General features: G+C 45.5%; 2 protein-coding genes across 5 annotated transcripts in view; both read left to right on the top strand.

The window, feature by feature from the left end:
* Positions 1-7,942, top strand: part of Pla2g4c (phospholipase A2, group IVC (cytosolic, calcium-independent)) — a 29,397-nt gene extending 21,455 nt beyond the window's left edge. The window contains exons 14-17 of the mRNA XM_013510120.1: positions 398-552; positions 3,927-4,101; positions 5,188-5,338; positions 7,332-7,942. Of these exons, the coding sequence (XP_013365574.1) occupies positions 398-552; positions 3,927-4,101; positions 5,188-5,338; positions 7,332-7,341 (491 nt within the window). The 3' untranslated portion in view covers positions 7,342-7,942. The remainder of the gene's footprint in view (positions 1-397; positions 553-3,926; positions 4,102-5,187; positions 5,339-7,331) is intronic.
* Positions 7,943-8,015: 73 nt separating this feature from the next.
* On the top strand, positions 8,016-21,255 carry Cabp5 (calcium binding protein 5). Of its 4 annotated transcripts, none has more exons than XM_005414927.2 (7): positions 8,016-10,022; positions 10,420-10,476; positions 12,005-12,035; positions 12,513-12,656; positions 13,933-14,042; positions 18,218-18,365; positions 20,320-21,255. In XM_005414927.2, the coding sequence occupies exons 2-7, from the start codon at positions 10,426-10,428 to the stop codon at positions 20,343-20,345; spliced, it is 510 nt and encodes a 169-aa protein (XP_005414984.1). In that variant the 5' UTR covers positions 8,016-10,022; positions 10,420-10,425; the 3' UTR covers positions 20,346-21,255. The 4 variants fall into 4 exon arrangements, with proteins under 4 accessions (XP_005414984.1, XP_005414981.1, XP_005414983.1 ...); XM_005414926.2 differs by lacking the exons at positions 8,016-10,022; positions 10,420-10,476 and adding exons at positions 10,483-10,879; positions 11,551-11,705; XM_005414924.2 differs by lacking the exon at positions 8,016-10,022 and having other exon boundaries at positions 10,414-10,476.
* Positions 21,256-21,808: the final 553 nt, after the last annotated feature.

The raw sequence follows: 21,808 nt of genomic DNA on the forward strand, positions 1-21,808 counted from the left end.
GGCAGAGAGAGGCAAATGACCACAGAAAGGGAAATGACCACATACAGAAGGGGCCAATTTTATAACAACTTGCCCTTTTAACAACTCCTCTATCCAGTCCATGAGAGCAGCAATAATCCCTTCCAAGGCAGTGCCTCGTTGACCTCCTCCTAGGCCCCACCTGTTAAGGATTCTGCCACCTCAATACCACCACACGGGACACACTCAAACCACGTCCAACCCGTAGCAGAGGTGAACCCTGGCTCAACATCCGCCTTCACTTGCTTCCCTTTGCGTGCTTTGTGCAGGCCAGGCTCTGCAGCTCAGGTTGTGCACAGCACCTTTCATATATCCATCTTCTGGCCTTAGAGGAGACTGTCAGGTGGAGAATCAGTGGGTCTCTTCTTGGGCACTGCAGGTGACATCAAAGAACAGGAAATGAGCAACCGGGAACTCCTCCACCTGATGGATGCTGGTTTTGCCATCAACACTCCCTACCCGCTCGTTCTGCTCCCCGCACGGAAGGTCCAGCTCATCCTCTCCTTTGACTTTAGTTCCGGGGATCCTTTCGAGGTAAGTGAGCAGGGCGTTGGTGGTGCTCCTGGGTGGAGGTGGAGCTCTCTGGGAAGGAGTTAAGGCCCCAGGAGGGAAGTGGGTGGTGGGAAGTGTGGCTGGTGGGTCCGTAAAGCAAATCTGCTCATCCTTCACAGCTAAAGCACGTGATCATGATCTGGTAACATCCAAAGAGCCTCCGACCTGCTAAATGCAGTTCAGAGCTTCCCTGGCTCCTCTTCATCACGGGTGGTTCTGCCACCCACTGGGTGCTACTTCCTCACCATAACAGTTTAGGTGCAACAGGTTAGCTCCTCGCCTGTGTGTCCCCTCCCTGTGCCCACCTCCGAGCACGAGGCTGCCTCTTCCTAGTCTTCTTAGCCTTCTGAGGTCAACGCAGCCCTCAGTAAATGTTTGCTGGGTGAGAGAAAGCATGATCTCATTTGTAACTAGCACGTATTGCACCTTCAGGAAGCAATGCTATTTTTTCTCAGTAGCTCTGATCAGTTGTACCTGGTTTCATAGCATCCCTGCCACTTACCAGCAATCTGTTTTACTTGGGTGCACTTCAGTGGCCTCAAGTGTAAAATCCAGTTCATAACAGCTCCCCTCGGAGCTGTTAAGCACATTCAGTTAGCATTTGTTCGTGCTTACAAAGTGCTTAGCGGAAGGCCTGCTGCTCAACATGGGGTTTATGAATATTGTCTTTAAAAATATAAACAGGAACGCTTCTATATTGTTGGTAGGAATGTAAACTAGTACAACCACTATGGAAGTCAATATGGAGATCCATCAAAAAGCTAAAAATAGAAATTCCATTCGACCCACCTCTTCCCCTTCTAGGTATCCTCCCCAAAGAGTTAAGTACCTCACGTTACACTGACATATGCACACCCATGTTTATAGAGGCACAATTCGTAATAGCTAAATCTTGGAAGCAGCCTGTATGTCCACCAACAGACGAATGGATACAGAAAATGTGGAATTCACACACAACAGAGTGATACTGTGCCATGAAGAAAGGTAAACTAGAGCCAGCTATAGGAAAATGGGTGCACCTTGAGACTACACTGATATGCATGACGCAAGTCAGACACACAAGCTTAAACACCATCACAGGGTTTCTCTTATATGAGAAATCCAAAATATAAATACAGAGCAAAATAAGAGACAATAAGAAGTAGAGAGAGCTTTCTCAAATGGGAAGGGGATGAAGAGCTGGAAGGAGGAAGGGAAAAGGGATGAAAAAGGAATTAAAATGTGTTATGGGCATGCACCAACTCCATGCAAGGAACGTACACATTATGTACCGCAAAGATGTACTGCCAGGCGTGGTGGCGCACGCCTGTAATCCCAGCACTCAGGAGGCTGAGGCAGGAGGACTGCTGCAAGTTTGAGGTTAGACTGGACTACATAGCAAGACCTTATCTCAAAAAAGGATAATAATATGAAAAACAAAATATATAATATAAAAATATTTATTTCACAATCCATACCATGATATAATAGTGTATATATGAAATAATCATGACAAAACAAATCTCTTAGATTTATGCACAGTATAATGAACAGTTACATTAACATATATATTAGTGGACATTTCTGTAGTATGAGTCAGAGACATCCACTTTTATCTCTGTTGCCATTGGTCAGAATCCATGTGCACTCCTTTCTGTGTCTTTGGCCCTGAAACATTCAGGCTTTCTGATTCTACCATTGGTGCTGACTGAAAGATTTCCAAAGAATATGATAAAGGTGGAAAGATCAGTATTTTAGGAGTTGCTCTAGTGAATCCTTGTTATGTAACCCTGAGCAAGTCTCAACCTCTAAGACTCAGTTTTCTCACCTTCATAATGGGTATAATATCCTCTGCCTCATCAAAGTCCACTGATGCTCTTCACAGGGTCTGGTCCATAGCTGGTGTAGAGTAAGAATAATGGTACTTAGAAAGGTGATGATATAGGCCGGGGATATAGCCCAGTGGCACAAGCACCTGCCTGGCAAGCACAAGGTCCTGAGTTTGATTCCCAGTACAAAAAAAAGTGATAACAAACACAACAGCATTTATTAAACTTTCAATCAGAGAAGACTACACACAGCTGTGTTTTCTGATAGATACACAGGCCGCATGTGACATCTGAGCACTTGAAATATACCCAGTGCACAATGAGATGTGCCCTGAGTTTGAATGCTTTAGATTTTAAAAGCTGAGTGTAGGAAATGAATATAAAAGACCTGATCATTTCATTTTATTTTATTTTTTAGACCTGATTATTTTATGTTGGTTACTCATACTGTTGACATTTAACTAAAATTTATTTTATTTTATTTATTCATTTATTTATTTTTCTAAAATTTATTTTAAAAAGTGGTTTTGCAGTCGGGGTTGTAGCTCAGCAGCACAGCGCCTGCCTAGCAAGCACAAGATCCTGAGTTTGATTCCCGGTACCAAAAAAAAAAAAAAAAAAAATTGGTTTTGCCTTTTTCTTTTTGCTTACTGCTATAGTTTGGAGTTTGAGTGTTCCACAGAGGCTCATGTGTTAGACCCTCGGTCTCCAGTGTGGTGCTACTGAGAGGCAGTGGAACCTTTGAGAAGCTAGTGAGAGTTCCTCAGGTCACTAGGGAGGTGCCATTGAAGAAGGTTGTGGAACCCTGACCTCTTCTTTTTCTTTTTGCTCCTTGGCTCATGTTTTGCTTTGCCTCACACTCCTGCCGTGATAAGCTGCCTTAGCACAGGCCCAAGGCAGTGGACACAATCGATTATGGACCAGAACCACCAACACCATGAGCCAGAATAAACCTTTCCTCTTTTCAGCCCCTGGGGATTGATACCAGGGTCTTCACAATGAGTTACACCTGCAACCCATTTTATTTTTGCTTTTTTTTATTTTTTATTTTTTTGAGACAGGGTCTCAAAAAGTTGCTAAATTGCCCAGGCTATGCTTGAACTCACAATCCTGCCTCAGCATTCCAGAATGCTGGAATTACAGGTGTGCACCACCATTCCCATCTAACTTTTCTTCTTTGTAAGTTGATTATCCCAGGCATTGTGTTGTAGTAACAGCAAACTGACACACTTAGTTCAAATGCAACCAGATCATTTGAAGATACCTATGTAGCTGATATTCAAACCCTTCTCTGAGCACTCTTTTCCTCACCTGAGTTTCCCAGTCCCCAGTCCTTAGGGTTACTTTCAAGTTTGTAGACACCACGGACCTTGTCTCTCAGGTGGGGTAGGAACTGGGGGAGCTTTCTTGCATAGAAGGCTTCACCTGTGTCTAAGCCAGCTCCTACTACACTGTGTCTGGGGTCTTTGCTGAGGTTCTGGCGGGTCTCCAGACCCCAAGCACCTTCTGGACAGTCCTGGAGACAAGTCTCTCTTGCCCTCTTCTTAGACCATCAGGTCCACTGCTAAGTACTGCGAGGACCACAAGATCCCCTTTCCCCCAGTGGAAGAGGCTATGCTGGAGGAGTGGGCAAGAACCCCTCCTGACAGCTGCTACATCCTGAAAGGGGAAAACGGACCTGTCGTGATGCATTTCCCACTGTTCAACAAAGACAGCTGTGGAGGTAGGTGCATGAGAAGAAGCCGGATGAGGAGCCACTGGGCCATGCTGGACAGGGCTGAGCTACGGCTAAGGGACATCTGGTCTACCCTTGAACATCTGAAGGTCAAGAGTATGTGAGCAGGAACCTTTGTCCTGACCACTCTGTGCTTTCTGACTCAGTCTTGGATGGTGCTTCCTCTCAGTGGGGCAATCTTGTCCTCGCTGAATATCCAACCCTTCCTGCCTCCATCCTCTGGTCACAGGTAAACAGCTGCTTAAAAGGTCCAGCATCCAGGATCAATGGTCCTGTGGGGCTATGGACTCTCAGGGCCTCTGGTCTTCTCTGCTATGCTTCCCGAGTGAGTCCTATTGGGAGTTCAAAGGTGTCTGTCTTCTTCCTTCATTTAACAAACATTCATTGGTCACCTGTCCTGCCTCAACCATTGTTTCAGGCAATGCAGGATAGTGTAGAAAAAAACTCAGATTCTCTCCCCACATGGAACATTATGTAGACAGTGGGTATAGATAATAAAACATATGGACATTTATAACGTAATGTACCATAAACCTTTACTTATATTCATAGGTAAATAGATATACCTTGAGATCATAATATTAAGTGAAACGGATCAGACACACAAGCTTAAATGTTGCACGGTTTCTCTTATGTGAGAAACCAAAAATATAAACAAAGGGCAATAAATAATAGGAAATAGGGAGATATTTTTCAGATGGGAAAGGGAACAAGAGGTGGGGGAACAAGCGAGGGAGGGAAGGGAAAAGGGTTAGAAAAAGAATTGGAAAAAAATGGAGATAGAGCTTTTGCAAATGGGAAGGGCTCAGCGGGATGGAAGGAGTGGGGGTGGGGTGGGGTAGATAGGAAACAAAAAAGAATTAAGTTGTGTTATGGACATGTGCCTCCCCACAATAAATGTAGTCATTATATATGCAGACACGTACTAATAAAAATTTAGATTTAAAAACCCGAATAGCAGGCTAGCTGGATTTTGTTCGCAGGGATAGTTTGCAGCCCTCGGGCTGGACAAAATCAGTGGAACTCATTATCCAAACTCGTGGTACATTGATTCTTTATCTGATTCTACTTCAGATGACATTCAGAAATGGAATGAAATGTATGGCACCATTAAGATGGCTGACAGCTACACCCTAGACATGGTGACCCAGCTCCTGGAACTGTCCAAGGAGAACGTCAGGAGAAATGAGGAGAAGATCCTCAGCGAGATAAAGACCATGGTCAGGTGTGTGGGAAGCCAGAGCTGCAGGCGTCACCCCAGAGAAACGCAGTTTCTTCCCATTTCAGCTTGCGCCTCCCTAGTGGAGAAAGGTAGTGAGCAATGCGGAGGAGTGAACCGTCCTCTGAAGAAGTACAGGGCCGCGTAGGCTGATTTGCTGAAGCTGTGGTAACCAAGTCCCTCAGGCAAGAAAGCTTGAGACGCAGGAGTGTACTGTCTCTCAGTTTGGGAGGCTATAAATCCGAGCTGTGGTGTGGGCAGAGCTGGGTCCTTGTGAGGACCAAGACAGAAAGGTCTGGTTCAGACCTCTCTCCTTGGCTTCCCAGAGCCATCTTGCCCCTGCGTCTTTTTACATTGTTCTCCTTGCATGCGCAGGCAAAATGTCCCTTTCTTATAAGATACCAGTCAGATAAGGTCAGGGCCCGCCCCGATTACCTCGTGTTACTAAATTGCCTCTCTAAACACCCTGTTTCCAATAATGTCACTGTCTGAGATACTGGGGGTTAGGATTTCCCCGCAGGACCTTGCGAGACACAACTGTACCCATAATGCCGGGTTGGCAGAGAAAGCCAGGTCATATTATCTGAGATCAGGTGTCCAGGGTGGATGTCCTGAGAGGGTCACATCGCAGCTTGAGTGAAGTGAAGGGACAACCGTGACACTTTCTGCCCAGGGAGACAGGCTGGATCCCCGGGGGGGCTCCAGGGTGGAGTCTGAGGCGGGAGGGAGCCTGGAGAAGAGTGTGAGAAAGAGGCGGAGGCTGCGTGGCCAGATGCGTCGGTGTCCTGTGGCTGCTGTAACAAATGGCTGCCAGTTTAATGTCTTTATAAACCACAGATTTATTGTGGTACAGTTGTGGAAATGAGAAGTCAGAAACGAATCTCAAGGGGCCAGAACCAAAGTGTCCAATAAGGTCGCATTCAGAGGTTCTGGACGTTAGGACTTCAGCGCATGACTTTGGGAGCTGCTGGGGGAGAAGAAATGCAGCTCGGAACAGGAGCCCAGGCTTATCTCTTGGGTGTAACCCAATCATGGACTTCACGAAGAGCAGGGGAATGAGTGGCTAGATCTGGCCACCAAATGCCGTGAACCAAGCCGTGAGCTCATCCTGTACTTGAACCCTGTGACACTTAAGACCTCCATCCATATCACTTGCGTGGTTAGGGAAGATTCCCAACCCATCTAACTCCTTCACACCACTGGCTGACTCCTCTTCAGCCTCAGGTCGGTCCTCCATCCTGCAGAGGAACTGTCTCCATCCCTCAACCTGAGAGGTTTCCTGCCAGGAGCTCCGCTGTCGCTTGTCCTTCCTGTTCCATAGTCATTTATTAGAAGCCTACTATATACCTTCCTGCCCAGCACAATCCCAGAAACTGCAGGCGCAGCAGCAAACAAGTCAGGCCAGGCTCTTGCTCTCCTGGAAATTTTATCTTCCAGGGTAGAGCCATGACATAGACAGCAAACCAGTGAATGGAGAGGATGGAGCGTGATTAGTGTGGAAAGTGCTTAGTGCCTTATATAGAGACAGCAAGGCACAGAATCTCCTTGGAAGTGAAAAAGGGGTTTTGTAGGAAAGAGGGTGGTAGTCTGGGAAGGCATCCTGAGGCAGCACCCTTTGGCCTGGGACTGAATGCAAAGGGAACACAAGTGCAAAAGGCCTGGGGTAGAAATGGCTTTGCTTGATTCACAGACCAGGAAGAAGGCTCTTACTGCTGAGTCAGGGTTCATGCGGTAGAACTGTGTGATGAAATATGATTGGAAAGACATACGGAGATCATATCTTGTGAATTTTGGCAGGTGTCATGACATTTAATTCAGGCTGAAGAGCTATCTCCTAGCCTAATTCTGGACATGAGTGCTTAGAACTTATAGGATTGGGCAAATCTTTGAGCGCTTACACCATAACCATGGGCTATAGGAACGCCACAAGTAGGTGTTAGATTTGGCATCAAATCAGGTTTCTCCAGGAATAAATCTCTCTTTCTTGCTCTCTCTGCAGCAGCCCCTAGGTTTTTTAGTCTTGTCCACTGTGCAGCATTGTCTTCAAAGAACAGTGGCAACCGCGAACTCCGCTTTCTACAGGCCGCCATGCCGGAGTGATCAGGCCCCAAGTGGCTCCACTCTGCCCGCTTCCCCCATAGTCCACCCTCAGCTGCCCCTTTGTGAAGATGAGCTCCAGTTTGGGCCTGCTGGTCTACCGGGGCCCTAGTATCCACCAGGTCCTGCTATTCTGCACTCCCTTCAGTTACGTCTCCACAGCATCGAGTTCACCTTGGCCATCCTCTTGGCCAGTCTTCAGTGACTGCCTAGAGTGTGTCTTTAACAGCATGACTCAACAAAGGGAGACCTGGGAACTGAAGGTGGTGAAATGAGCCCTGCAGATCCTGCAGGAGACCCTGCAGCCGGAGTATCACTCTCTGACCACCAGAGTCACCGTGTCTAATGTCCAGTCACCCATAAGTGTGGCAACTGAGACCAAAGCCACTTGGATTTTCTATTATTTAGCTCTGCAGAGGTAGAAACCTGGGCCCAAATCATGGTCTGTCTCTTCAGAGCCAAGGGAGCTCTGAGTATACAAATGTTCAATAAATGCTTGCTGATTGACTGATAGATTGACTACACGTGTCTCTTGGTCTGCCGCCACCTCGCCACACCCTTTTACAACCTCCCTTTATTCCTTCACTTCCTGCCATTCTGCTGCATCTTGCCTTCTGCCCTTTCCCAGCTCTACTCCTAAGTGTCTTCCCTTTTATCGTTTTCAAGTTGACACCTCCCTTTGCCCCCTTATCTGCTCCATTGACCCCAGCTTCTGTGCTTCCTCTTCTTTCCAGCCCACCTGTTTGTATCTCAGCCATTAAATGCGAGGGCTGCACTGCTGGGTTAACATCTTGCTTCTGCTACCTGATCACTATAAGTGCACAGGCAAGTTTCTCTGCCTTTTGCCTGGGTTCCACCATCTGTAGAACAGATGGGTCCGTGGTGTTTATATCCTGGAGTGGTTTACAGGAGTTCACTCTGAAGCCTTAAGAACGGCATGTGGAACAGACTGAGTGTTCAAGAGATGTCAGTCATTATTTTCTAATTAAATTTTTATTTTCATCAGTCCAGGTTTGCGGCACGTAATGATGACATTCCTTGTGGGTAGCCATTATTTTTAAACAGTGGCTTTCCAAAATTAAAGACTGTTAAGGAGTTGAGTTGTGTCTCCCAGAAAGATGTTGGCATTGTAACCTCCAGTGGTTGTGCATGCGACCTCTGGAAATAAGATCTTCACAGAGGAGGGCCGATTGAGATCATTAGGGCTGGCCCTAATCTATGACTCGGGTCCTTGTGAAAATGGGTTTGGACACAGATAGACACGCACACAGGTGAAAGGCCATGTGAACACGAACGCAGAGCTCCGGGTGACAGCACCTCCTAGCGGTTGCCAGGAAAGGTTGAGGCCGGAATATCTAGTTCACAATTGCGTGTTGCATCTTCTCGTGCCTGTTCAGTCTCCTGCAACTGCAGGGGTTCCTCCATTTTTCCTTCACCTTTACAACCTTGACCTTTTGGAAGCTTACTGGCCAATTATTTTGTAAACCATCGCTCAATCTGGGGCTTGCCTGTGGTCCTCTCACCAGTAGATTCAGGAAGATCGCAAAAGCAATGCTGTGTTCTCATACATGTAGTGCTTTGCCACACTACCGACAGTGTTCATTTTGATCATTTGGTGAAGACAGCATCTGCCAGGTTTCTCCACTGTAAAGTGACTCTTTCCTTTGAGATGAATTAGTATTTTGAAGAGAGGGACTTTGAAATTATCTTCAGCTTCTGCAGAGGGTAAAGTGGGGTGTTGGGGAAGGGAGGTAGGCAGGGTGAGGGGAGGAAGGACACAGTGGAAAGGGTGGGACTGGATGGTGTACTGGAATATTACCCTTGTATTACCCTGTTTTCCATTGCAATAACAGAATACTTGAGGCCATGCACTGAATAAAGAGAAGAGATGTATGTAACTTAAACTTTTGCAGGTTCAAGGACATGACATTGGCATTGGCTGCTCTGGTGAGGGCCTCCTTTTCTGTATTACAAGGTGGATGCCATCATGGAGGGAGAATATGCATGAGGAAGAGATGATGTGGTGAGACAGGAAGTCAGAGTGTGAAGAGGGGTTAGGCTTCTCCACTTATAACATCCTTGGGAACTAACTGGGGTCCCATGAGAAGAGTGTTAATTCCTGTGCAGGACAGTGCACCTGATGACTTCCATTTAGGCCTCACCTCTTGAAGGTTCCAACACAACCCTATCACACTGAGCCCCAAGCTCCCCACGCATCAACCCTTGCAGAGCACACTCAACCCATACCAGAACCTGCACCCTCTAGACCATGCTGTGGGGACTCTCCCTACCCCCAGCTGCTGTGGGAACTCTCTCTCCAGGTGAAATGGCCCCTTTCCCCTATGTGGACACTCTCATCACCACTTTGGTGACACCACACGTGATGTCCCGCCCTCTCCCATCCCTCACCTTGCTCTTCCCACTGCATTAGGAAGGACGGAGGAGACAAGGGGAGGTGAGCACTCCTCGAAGCCCCACCATCAGGCCATTCTCGTGGCCCACTCACTTTACACATTACTGACTTAGTGGCAAAGCTCTTTGAGGCCAGAGGCGGCATCCTCTCCATCTTCACCGCCCAGAGGCCAGGCTGAGAGTGAGTACTCAAAATGTGTGCAGGAACACTGAGTGAATTGATGCTCTGTGCTCTAATCCCCACAGCAAAATGTGCTTCCTATGCATTACTCTAGAAAAGTTTCCACTTCCATCCTGGGGATAAAACAGCTCAGAGCCTGAGAATGGCTCTCTCTGCCTGTCTCACCCCAGCCAGATGGGGAGGCGGGGAAAGCTGTGATCGCTCCCCAACCTGAATAGCGATTTCCCACCCAGCTGTCACACAGCTGTAAGACACAGGAGCTGAGGGAAAGACCCAGAGAGGCGGGAAGGGTTGCAAAGGATTGAGCCGATCAGGACGCTGGACTGATCGGGTAGAGGGGAAGGAGGGACCATCTGGAGAGCGGAGTGTGGTGAATTCTACCTGACCCTCCATGCAGTTCCCCATGGGCCCAGCCTGCATCTTCTTGAGGAAAGGCATCGCTGAGAAACAGAGGGTAAAGTGGGTGTTGGGGAAGGGAGGGAGGCAGGGCGAGGGCAGGCAGGACAGTGGAAAGGCTGGGACTGGATGGTGTCCTGGAATAGCGTGGCAGGTGGAGAGCGGCAGCCAAGCAGGTAGAAGAATTCAGGGAGCGTGGTGGGTCACAAGGCCAGTGGGCTAAGTGGGTGAGGGTAAAATCAGAAATCAGTAACAAAGATGGGAGGAGAAACAGAGCAAACTGGAACGGGGCTGTGTTTGAGATCATCATTCTGTTCTACGTACACAAGATGCTGGAGATGACGGCCGCGGTGGTGATAATGTTAACAATATCTGCCGCGCTCAAATTCTCGCTCTGTTCCCAACTTTGTGCAAAGGGCTTACGCTCTTGATGTCATGGAATCCTCAGAACAACTCATGAGGTTGGTGATACTTTCATTCCCATTTTACAAGTAAGGACACTGAAAGCTCTGAGTCATGAAGTCCTTTGCCTTAAGCTCACACAGTTAGTAAGTGGCAAGATCTGGTCTGTTTGACTCCTACGGGCATGCTTTTAGTGGTTGGATTTTAAGATCACCAAGAAAGTAAAAATGAGACGAAAGGGCTTGGATAAAAGGAAAATAAGAAAGGTAATCTGGGAGGAAAACCCGAAGGGATAAAGAAAACAAGAGGAGTAAATTAAGCCAGGGTTAGTAGAGCTTCCCAGGCACCTGCCAGGTGTCCAAGCCTGACTACTTAAGGTTGTCCAGGAGTGCTCAGGGCAACAATGACTAGACATTCTGAGGGGCAATAGGAACTCATCACGCTGCTGCTGAGTATCCCACCTCAACACCATTGAACACTGATCCCGTACAAAGGGTTTCTAATTCCTGGAAGGAAAGACAGAGAGAGTGCAGGGGAAAGTTAATGGGCTCTAGTGGCTCTAGTGGAAAGAATTTGAACCACAAATCAAGGGCCCTGAATTCAAATTCAGTGCTAAGCCTGACTTGCTGTATGTTCTTATGGGAGTAATTTAATCTCTGCCCTCTTTGGAGGGCATCTTTTTATGATATGTGTGACCTTTACTAGTTTCCCTAACCTCTCTATTCTTCAGCTTCCTCACGGGTAAGATGGGAATGATATTTGGACCTACCTCACAGAGCGGTTCTGAGGTTTAGACAAAAGGAGAGAGCCTGGCACGGAGTCAGCCCTCTGAACATGTCAGCTGTGATAGGGAGCCGTGCTCTCATCGTCTGGAGGACAGACAAGGTTGGCACGTCAGACCCATTGCAGCACAATGTGAGGAGTATTTGTCTGGAAAAGACGGAAAGGGGGAGGTTAGGACTGAAGGATGGGAGAAGGGAAATGAGGGGATGGGGCAGTAAAGAGCAAGTGCTGAAGAATGGGAGTCAGGAGATGGAAGGAAGAAAGAGACAAGAGACAAGAGAGAATGGAAAAAAACAGGAGGAGGTGTGGGGTAGCTCAGGAGAATCAGCTAAATATCTGGAGAGGTGGGTGTCAGATCCTTGACCCTCTCCAAACTCCCTCTGCCCTGCATTCCTTTCCAGGAGAGGCCCCTGGGACAAGATGAGATCGAAGGTAACATTTCCCCAAACGCCCTCAAGTGGCCATGCCCCCACCTCACCTGCCCTCCATCTCTCGCATGTTTCTGTAAATTCCTCCACATGGGATTTTCACACCCGTTTCCTCCTACTCAAAGGCAGCGTTGTGGAACTCTTTCTCCCAGCAGTTTAAATACCTCCCCAGGAAGGCATCCATCCCCACCTGTCTCAGAAACTCGGAGTTTTAGAATGAATCAAAGTTGTTTGCTTGTTTGTTTCTTGGTGGCTTTGAGAGAGCTTCACCCAAGCATTTGAGGGCTGCAGTGGTTTCATTTAACAGTCTCAGGCATCATTCCTCTTGCAAACACATTTTACATAGAAATGTTTGGCTTCTTACAATGTCTTCTCCTTGAAGGAGTTTCTAGTTAATGGCTCACGGATAGTTTCAAGGGATGCCACCATTTTCCACTGATGGTCTCAAGTTCCTCCAGAGTCCTTCCATCTTAATTTTCAGAGCTCCGAGAAGCATTTCTGGAGTTTGACAAAGACCGAGATGGATTTATCTCTTATAAGGATCTGGGGAATCTCATGAGAACGATGGGTTACATGCCAACGGAGATGGAGCTGACTGAACTGGGCCAGCAAGTCCGCATGAACCGTGAGGCCGGGAGGTGGGAGGGGTGATTGGGTGGGGGAGCCAAGGGTAGGATTAGGAAGGGGATGGAGGTTGAGAATATATTTGGGGGGTAGAGAGGTGGATAAGGAGAACTAGAAGTCTGGAAGAAAACATCCAGGCAGCATTTGAAGTAGTCACAGGAATGACTTTTTGAGACAGATCTGAGTTCAAGTTCCAGTTCTATTATTTAGTAATTGTGCTCATTTTGAAAAGGGGAGTTATCCCCTATTCTTGGGTCTCAGTTTCCTCGTGGATCAGGTGAGGACACCACCACTTCTTACTCAATGATATTGAGGAAAGGAAGGGGTAAAAACGCTCACCAGGCAAAGGTGTAGCCTCCAGTAGATTCTTATTAAATGTAGGCTATGACCATCACCACTAAGGTTTGTCAGTGGCACGCAAGAGTGGAGCTATGCTGGATGTGGGGAACACATTTGGAACCAGACCCGAAGTTGGCGAATAACGTGGCGAAAGGATAAATTTTTAGATGGACAGCAAAGCTGATTTTGAGATTAAAGCTGGAATAAAACTGCTATTGGGTTTACTTCTGGCCAGATAACTGAGTTGACAAGGTTGAGTTCAAGGTGATAATAGTACAGTCAGCTCTGTGTATCTGTTGATTCCACATCTCCAGATTCAAACAACTGCAAATGGAAAATGTTTCAGGGGAAAAACTGTCTATACAGAACACGTATGTAGGGAATGCCTTTTTTCTTGTCTTAACATTCTACAAATAATGCAAGCAACCTAGAGGTGATCTGAAGCATTTGGGAGAGTCACACAGGTTGTATGCAAATGCCATGGCACTTTGTGAAAAGGACTTGAACACCTGTGGATTTTGGTATTCGCTGAGGAATCTTGTTACCAAGTCTCATTTGACACCAGAAGACAGCTGAATAAATCTGGAAGAGACTCAAGTGCATATTTAATTCAAAGTCCTTCTTTTAAGCATCTACAGATGAGGGGCCGTAGGTTTGAACAAACTAAGAAATTTGTCAAAGGCAACATGGATATTAGTTACGTCCTCCACGCACACCCTGTCCTCCTGTCCAGCCTGGTTCAGATTAGAGGGGCACAAAAGCTTCAGTTGTCTGAGTAGAGTGAGAAGTACTTCTAAGAAAGTACTTAGAAGAGGAGAAGAGATGCTAGCCAGCGAGATATAAGGGGACCTTTTTAAAAGAATAATTTAAAGAACAAAGACAGGGCATGGGTGGTGGAGCATATAGAGTCCTACTAATCTCATTTCTTCTGCCCTCAGTGGGTGGCCGTGTAGACTTTGAGGACTTCGTGGAGCTGATGACCCCCAAATTGCTTGCAGAAACAGCTGGGATGATTGGTGTCCAGGAGATGCGAGATGCCTTCAAGGAGGTGAGCTGAGTTCAGAGAGGTATATTATTAAACATTGCCATGGACAGAACCCACCAAAGCCTTTTTTTTTTTTTTGCCTAGCCAAGATAGGAAGGAAAATAACATTCTAAACACTGGCAATGGACCCGGGGCCGGGGCTCTACACATTTTATTTTATTTGACCCTCGTAAGATAACATTAAGAGTAAGCAGTCATTTATCCCAGTCCTATAGACAGTATATCTGAGGCTCATGGAGATTAAAAATTTTATCTGAGATTATTCTCCATAATAAAAGATAGGGTCCCTGATCTTGGTGTCTTTTGTAGGAAAAAAAGGAAACCAAGAATTTCAGATTCCCAAGATATTATCTTGCTGAAGCCATTTCCTGTAGAAACGCTTAAATGTAAGACACGGGGAGGGCAAAAGACTAGCTTGTCTCCTCTGATAAAATACTTCCCTCATCAAAAACTTTAGGATGTGCAAGCAAAAATAAAACATACTGCAGTGGAAACAAAGTATTTGGAACCTGGCAACCATAGACTCACATCCTGGGATGTTTCTGCTTACTAGCGGTATAATCTCCCAGCTTTCTATAAAGACTGACAGGTGGACCATCTAAAAGAAATTTTGTGATCATAGAAATGCTCTGTCCAAAGCAATAGCCACTAGACATGAGCAGTACAATTATCCCAGCTCTTTTGTATACATACATATATTTTGCCTTCCTTCTTTCTTGCTTTCTTTTTCTTCTTTACCTCATCCCAGTTGTTCCTTCCTTTGAGCAATTTCTTTCCCTTTCATATTATCTATTGTACATTTTGGGTTTTATTTACTCTTTCAGGTTCTTACATTAGGGAGACAATATGATGTTGACACATGTGGGTCCAATTTATTTCACTTATGAGTATGGTCTCTAGTTGCATCCATTTACCTACAAAAGCCTCGAGTTTATCTTTTTTAATAACTGAGTAATACTCCATTGTATGAAAATACCACATGTTTTTTCATTTCTAATGTATTTAATAATTTTTTTTTAATTCTCTTTAACGGTTTGAACAATCTTCCATTGTTACATCTGGTAATCTGAGCAACTTGGTTGAAGAAGATAATATGTATAATAACAACCACTGTTAATTCCTATCATTTTGTTTTGAAACCCTGTATCATTTTTAATGTTCTTGCTTTGTTTTGTTTATGTCTGTGATGTTGGTATTTTGCTATTGCTCTTTTTTTACTACTCTCTTTAAAATTAAAGAGAAACCAAAAAACCCCCAAAATAATAGTCACTGGTTACACTTGACACTTGAGTCCTTGAAATGTGACCAGTGTGACTGAGGAAGTAAATTTTTTTGAATCTGACTCCCAAAGCTTTATTTTTTTTTATGGCAATTGAGTTGTTTGTTTTTTATTAGTGTGTGTTTGCCATATAAATGTTTACATCCCTTGTGGGGACTTGCTACATGTACATAACCCAGAGGCTATTTCTTTCCACTGGATTTCAATCAAGTTATTTATATCCAATTGTTCTTAGTCTAAGTACTGGAATACAATTCATTTAAATTTAAACATGAATGCTTCAATTATTAGAAAAATTTCATTTAGAACAACTTGGATATGAGACTCTATCTTTTCAATTGTGAAAAGCTTAATTTAGGTGAAACCTTAATTCAGATCAAGTATTTGCAGTAAAAATTTAGTGTCTGAGTTGCCAAGTGCTATAAATGTAAAAAACACAGTGAGTAAAAGCTTAGTACTCTTAGCGTAAGTATATGTGTATACTTCAGTGCGTATCTATCCTAAGTATGTTAAGTATACTATGCATATAATAAATACTTAAGATGCTAGGTCTTATGAAATCCATTGTGTATAAAAAGAATGTAACATAGTTCATCAATAATTTTAAAATTTATTCTACACTGAAATAAGTTTGGATATATTAGGTCAAATAAGTTGATAATTAAAAAATAATTTTTCCTCATACTTGAGAGGCTGAGGCAGTGGCATTGCCATGAGTTTGAGACAATCCTGTTCTACACAGGGAGTCCGAGGCCAGCCTGGATTCCATAGGGTGAGACCTGGTCTCATAAAAACCAAGCTAACAAAAGTTAATTCCACATTTTCATTCATTCATTGGTGCCAGAGATTGAACTTCATGTTCAACTAGGGCCTCAAGTATGCAGTTTACCACTCAGCGGCACCTCCTACCCCCTAATTTTTCTTGTAACGTGGGTACTAGAAGATTTAAAATTACCTACAAGGCTCAGGCTGCATTCCTACTGGACAGAGATGCTCCGGGGAGGCCCTCTGTGGGTGAGGAAAGAGTAAGCAGAAATGCCGCGAGGCAGGAAGGTGTATTTGTTGAAGGAGGAGTAGCACGAGCCAGAGGGAGCGCACTGTGAAACAGCCGAGGTCTCAGATTTGCAGAAGGCAGAGACAAATCCCTGTAACAAGTCAGGGCTTTGTTCTGAATGGCGTAGGAGGCTGCTGGGGGATTTTAAACAAGGGTGTGACAAGACCGTGCGTTGCACAAATGTGAACATGTAGCTCAGATGGTTATAGACCTTATTAGGACCGTGACAGAAGTCTGAAAACCATTAACGAGGCTGTCTCGACAACCCAGGCCAGAGGGGACTGTGGCTTGAGCCAGGTTAACATCGTCAGAGCCAGGAAAGGGTAGCTGGCCCCTGACACGTTTTAAAGATAAACTTCTCAGATTTTCTGGTAGATTGGCAAGGGAAAAGATTTTCAGGAAAAGGGTGGGTGTAGCTTATTGATTCAGTAAGTATTTATCAAGTGTTCACTATGTAAAAACACTTGTCCTTCTGTGTCTAGATTGCTTCACTTAGCATAATGACCTCCAGGTTCACCAACATTAGCACCATTCCTTCTCTTTTAAGGCTAAATAATATTCACTGTATCTATGGATCCACAGAATAAAAACTGCTAGATGACTCCATTCATAGGATGTTTCTAAAATCATCCAATTCACAGAAGCAGAGAGTGCAAAAGGCTTGTTGCCATTCAACAGTACAAAGTTTTAGTTGTGCAAGATGACTGAATTCTGGAGACCCGCTGCTTCACACAGCCACACAGTTAACGATTTGTACTGTGCGCTTAACAGTGTAAGGGGAGAGATCCCATGTTCAGTGTTCTTACCACACAAAGACAAAACAGGATAAAATAAAGCAAAACAAAAAACAAGCAAATGAAATTAAGAGATACAAGCACACTTCTGGAGGTGATGGATATGTTTATTATTCTGACGAAGGTGAGGGTTTCACAAGTGTTTGCAGAGGTCCAAACTCTTTGATTTATATGCATTAAATACATGCAGCTTTTCCATTTGTCATAGCTAACTGTTGGAAACAACCCAAATGCCCACCAACTGAGGAATGGATCAAAAAGAAGTGGTAATTTTATACAATGGAGTATTACTCAGCTCTAAAGAAAAATAAACTTGAGGCTTTTTTAGGTAAATGGGTGCAACTAGAGACCATACTCATAAGTGAAATAAATCAGTCTTGCATGCATAAACATCATATTGTCTCCCTAGTGTAAGAAACTAAAAAAGTAAATGAGATTTAAAAGGTACAATAGATATTATGAAAGGTAAATGAGATTTAAAAGGTACAATACATATTATGCTCAAAAAGAAAGAAAATTGGGACAGGGGAAAGGAGAAAAGAAGGAAGGAAATACACACACACACCCCTACACATACACACATGCACACACGCACACACATACACAAGATAGCTAAGATAATTGTACTACTAATTCCTATTAATTTATTGAAAGGAACAGTTAGTGCTTATATGGTGTGATCAGGCTTACATGCTTACATCTGATGATCTGAGCAACGCCTTTGAAGATAACAATATGCAATATAATAACCATTGATAATTTCCTATCATCTTGTTTTGAAATTCTGTATTGTTTTTATTGCTTTTTTATTCTCTTTAAAATAAAAAAATATGTGCAGCTTTTGTATACCCCGGTAAAGCTGCTTAAAATAATTAAGATACATGTAAACTTTTAAAGAAAGCTTTCCTCAAACTGTGGATGTTCCAGTGGACGATGTGCCCCATGCGCTCAGCCTGGTTCGTAACCCCCAGGAAGTGACCCACAAGCACAGACCCTCACCGTCGCTGTCATCACTGACATTGCTAATGCGGTCCCGTCTGTTTCTGTTCAGTTTGACGCCAACGGGGATGGGGAGATCACGCTGGGGGAGCTGCAGCAGGCCATGCAGAGGCTCCTGGGAGAAAAGCTCACACCCCGGGAGATTGCTGAGGTGGTGCAGGAGGCTGACATTAACGGAGATGGCACGGTGGACTTTGAAGGTGACGGGGGGGGGCAGCCTCTGAGGGGACCCACTTCTGATTCTCTGCGTGGTTTTCTGGGCGGGCCACTCCTTCCCACTTGGTTCCAAGTGTGAGCTTGGAGCAGACGGTAGATCTAGAACTCTTCACTCCATGGCTTCCTGCCCCAGTGTCAGAAAGGGAAGAGCTCTGTGTCCCACTCCTCAAGGCTCATGGAAATTCCTTCCCCAGAGGCCCTCGTTCCCCCATAATGAGGACTCAGCCACATCTCCCATCCCTTCCTGGCTCCCTGGGCACCTGTGTCCTAGGAGCAAGATGTCCCACCAGAAGGCGGGTGGGCTGCCTAGTAGCTGACCCTCTTAGATCAGATTCATGGGCTTGAAATTCAGCATCATCTCCTACTAAACATGTGGGTTGATCTGGTCACCTGTGTTCTTTCCATGTTCACTTTCACATCTGCAAAATGGGGTAAGCACGACAACTTTCTCTCAAGGTTTTGGAGAAAACCAAAAGAAATCGTGCATAAAGGTCACAGTTCAAAAATTAGTTTATTTGTGTCTGTCCTTTTCCATCATTGATCATGTCATGCTTCCTGTCTAGAAAGCCATCCTTTCCCTGGGTTAGATCAGGTTTATGTCTGTGGAAGTCACCTCCTACCCATGGTACCGTGCTTGATGTCCCTCCTCTGAGCTGCCCCACCATACCCGTGCATGCCTCTTCAGAGACACATCTACGGCATCAGTAACTTGAAAGAATTCATTTCCTATTTTTCACTCTAATGACCCTAATTCTCTTCTCAACGTTATAGCCCCAATTCTTAGGGCAGAGCTCAACACGTGTGTATTGAATAATTGGATAAGTGAAGAAGATTAGAGATCTGTGTGGGTGGGAGTGGGGATTATTTCTGCAAAAGGCATGAATCAGGCACACTGAGTTCTAAGTGTAACACTCCCTGGTCCAGTGCTCTGCGTCTAGCTGCTGCCTATACAAAAACATCCACCGTTCTTAGTCAGCTACTCAAGTGCATGCCTCATTCGCCCCAGCCATCTAGCCAGCCATATCATCTACAGCCCCACTTTAAATTATTATGTTTTGGTGCGAGCACGAAATCAGCACTGTGTTCCTCAACTCTGGTTCCTTTGCAGCGGATACTCTGTCCTCTTACTATACCTTTAGTTCTTGTGCTCCCTCAAGGACACATGCCGACCACTCTTTGCTAAGAGCTCCCCTTCCCCCTTAGCTGAGCGCATAACTCCCAGGCCCGGAGCCCTGTAGAAGGTTCTCGGTTCCTCTCCATGGAAGCTGTTTTGCGTTTGCCTCCAGGACTGCATTTGCCTCCATCCGGAGGGCAGCGGAGGAGTTTTCTCTAAACTGTGTCTGCGGTACGAGCCTCCAAATTGAAACGTAGTAGATGTTTGTGGGGAATTTGCTGGATCTAGTGGGGCTCAGCTGCATAGCAGACATTGATGAAAATCAGGGAAAGGTGGAGATGGAGCCGAGAGACAGGGTTTTGGATGACTCACAGACAAGAGAACCTCACGATGCGGCAGAGCCAGCAGACGCATCCGGCCTTGAGTCACAGTGAAGTCTAGGGCAACCTGCGCTCCTTCCGGGGTTAGCTATTCACCATCCTCCTTCCCTCAGGCACACTGGTTACTCTTACCAGCCTCAGTGTCCTTGTGTGTAAAATGGCATCTCTCCAGGATAGGTGAAAAAAATGAAATAAGATACTAATAGTTACTATTCATAGAACACTTAACCTGTCTTATGAACATTATGCCACTTAACCGTCTTAAACACCGTATGTGGAAGGTGGTAATTCTCTGAGTCCCTTTCTAGAGATGAAGCCATGGAGACATGGAGAAGTGAAGTAATTCCTCAAAGATCCATGTCATTGCTCGGCACATAGGAAATGTTCAAAAAATAGTGCTGGGTGCAGTACAAAGAGGCACCTCACGGGGACTTTTCTTTGCAGAGTTTGTGAAAATGATGTCTCGCTGAGGAGGTCCTGGAAGCTCCAGATGCTCTCCGCCGGGCAACGTGGATGAAATGCGTGCGGAGGACGGAACCTCTGCGGCCCCTTGCATGACAGAGCGTGGGAGGGTGGAGGGAGTGGCCTTGCACAGTGTGCGTGAGGTTACAGTGAAGGCGGTAGCTTTGTGGGATGGTGATGGGAGGCATCTGTAAAACTAGCTTCAGAGAAAAGAGCCTATGTGTGAAATGTCGCCACACTGGGGCCCAGTTGCCATTCCAAAAAGAGCAGTGATTAATAACCTCCCTTTTCCCTCCTGCAGTTCTAAGTTCCTGAGGCCTGCCAGAGTCCCATCCCCAGCTTCCCCTGGACACACAAGTCTACTGGTGACCCCTGCACAGTTAGGCTTCAACCTCTGCAGGAGGGATCACACCAGTGCTGGGCTAAGACTGGGCACTTGGTACTGCCGGGCTTGGCGAGGGTCATTAGGAGGCTCTCAAGGGGAGTTTTCCCGAGTTCCTGGAAGCACAGTCTATTTTTTTCCCCTGTGCCCTCTCACACCCTCTCTCTTGGTGTAAGATACTTGGGGGAACAGAATTAAATCACAAAGCTGGATTATGAAGGTTTAGGGTAGGTCGATCCTCCCTGGGGAATTAATCCCCTACAAAATATCATGAGAGAGAGAGAGAGAGAGAGGATCCTCCAAATCCCCTGCTTAGCCAGCTGACTGCAAAGCCGTTCCTGGACTTCACCTGCCTCCATGCTGGTCTACCCCGGGCTGCCCTAGAAGTCTCTGTGTTAGATGGGAAGTGTGCTCCACCCGCACATCCCACTGCTGCTCTCTGCTGCGACACTGAAAAGGTCATTCCTCCACCCGAGAACAGTACACTGCGGCAATGCACAGCTCCTCAGAATAAAGACTTCATTTCACACCTTCCACCAAGCTTTTTCTCACTTTGAAGTCCATGAAGCTGGTGTACAGGATGGGTTAGCTCGGTCAGTAGCCTTGGTTTATACAATGAAAGAAAAGTTGGGCTCAGAATAATCCATTCTCTAACCTCTTATCTGTGGCAACTTTTTGGGCCATTCTTTATTACCCTGGAATAATTTTATTTTTAAGACCCATAAGTCCTCTCTCTCTCTCTCTCTCTCTCTCTCTCTCTCTCTCTCTCTCTCTCTGTGTGTGTGTGTGTGTTTGTCTCTCTGTGTCTCTCTTTCTCTGTCTGTCTCTCTTTTTCTCCTTCCTTCCATCTTCAATAGCAATATATTCAGGGACTGCTAGTGCAAGGGACCTATGTATAACAATGAATGAAATAAACAAATCCCTGGAACTCAAGAGCTTACATAATAATAGGAGGAAATAAGCATGGAACAAAAGAAATAAATATGATAGATATGAATGAGGTGAGAACAACTATGCAAAAATCTGACACAGACAAATTGTTTGTGGAGTTCTCTGCGGGATGTCAGGAAGTTCACTGAGCACAGGTGT

This window comes from Chinchilla lanigera, unplaced genomic scaffold (assembly GCF_000276665.1).
Source record: "Chinchilla lanigera isolate Chin_1 unplaced genomic scaffold, ChiLan1.0 scaffold00208, whole genome shotgun sequence".
Classification (NCBI taxonomy): Eukaryota; Metazoa; Chordata; class Mammalia; order Rodentia; family Chinchillidae; genus Chinchilla; species Chinchilla lanigera.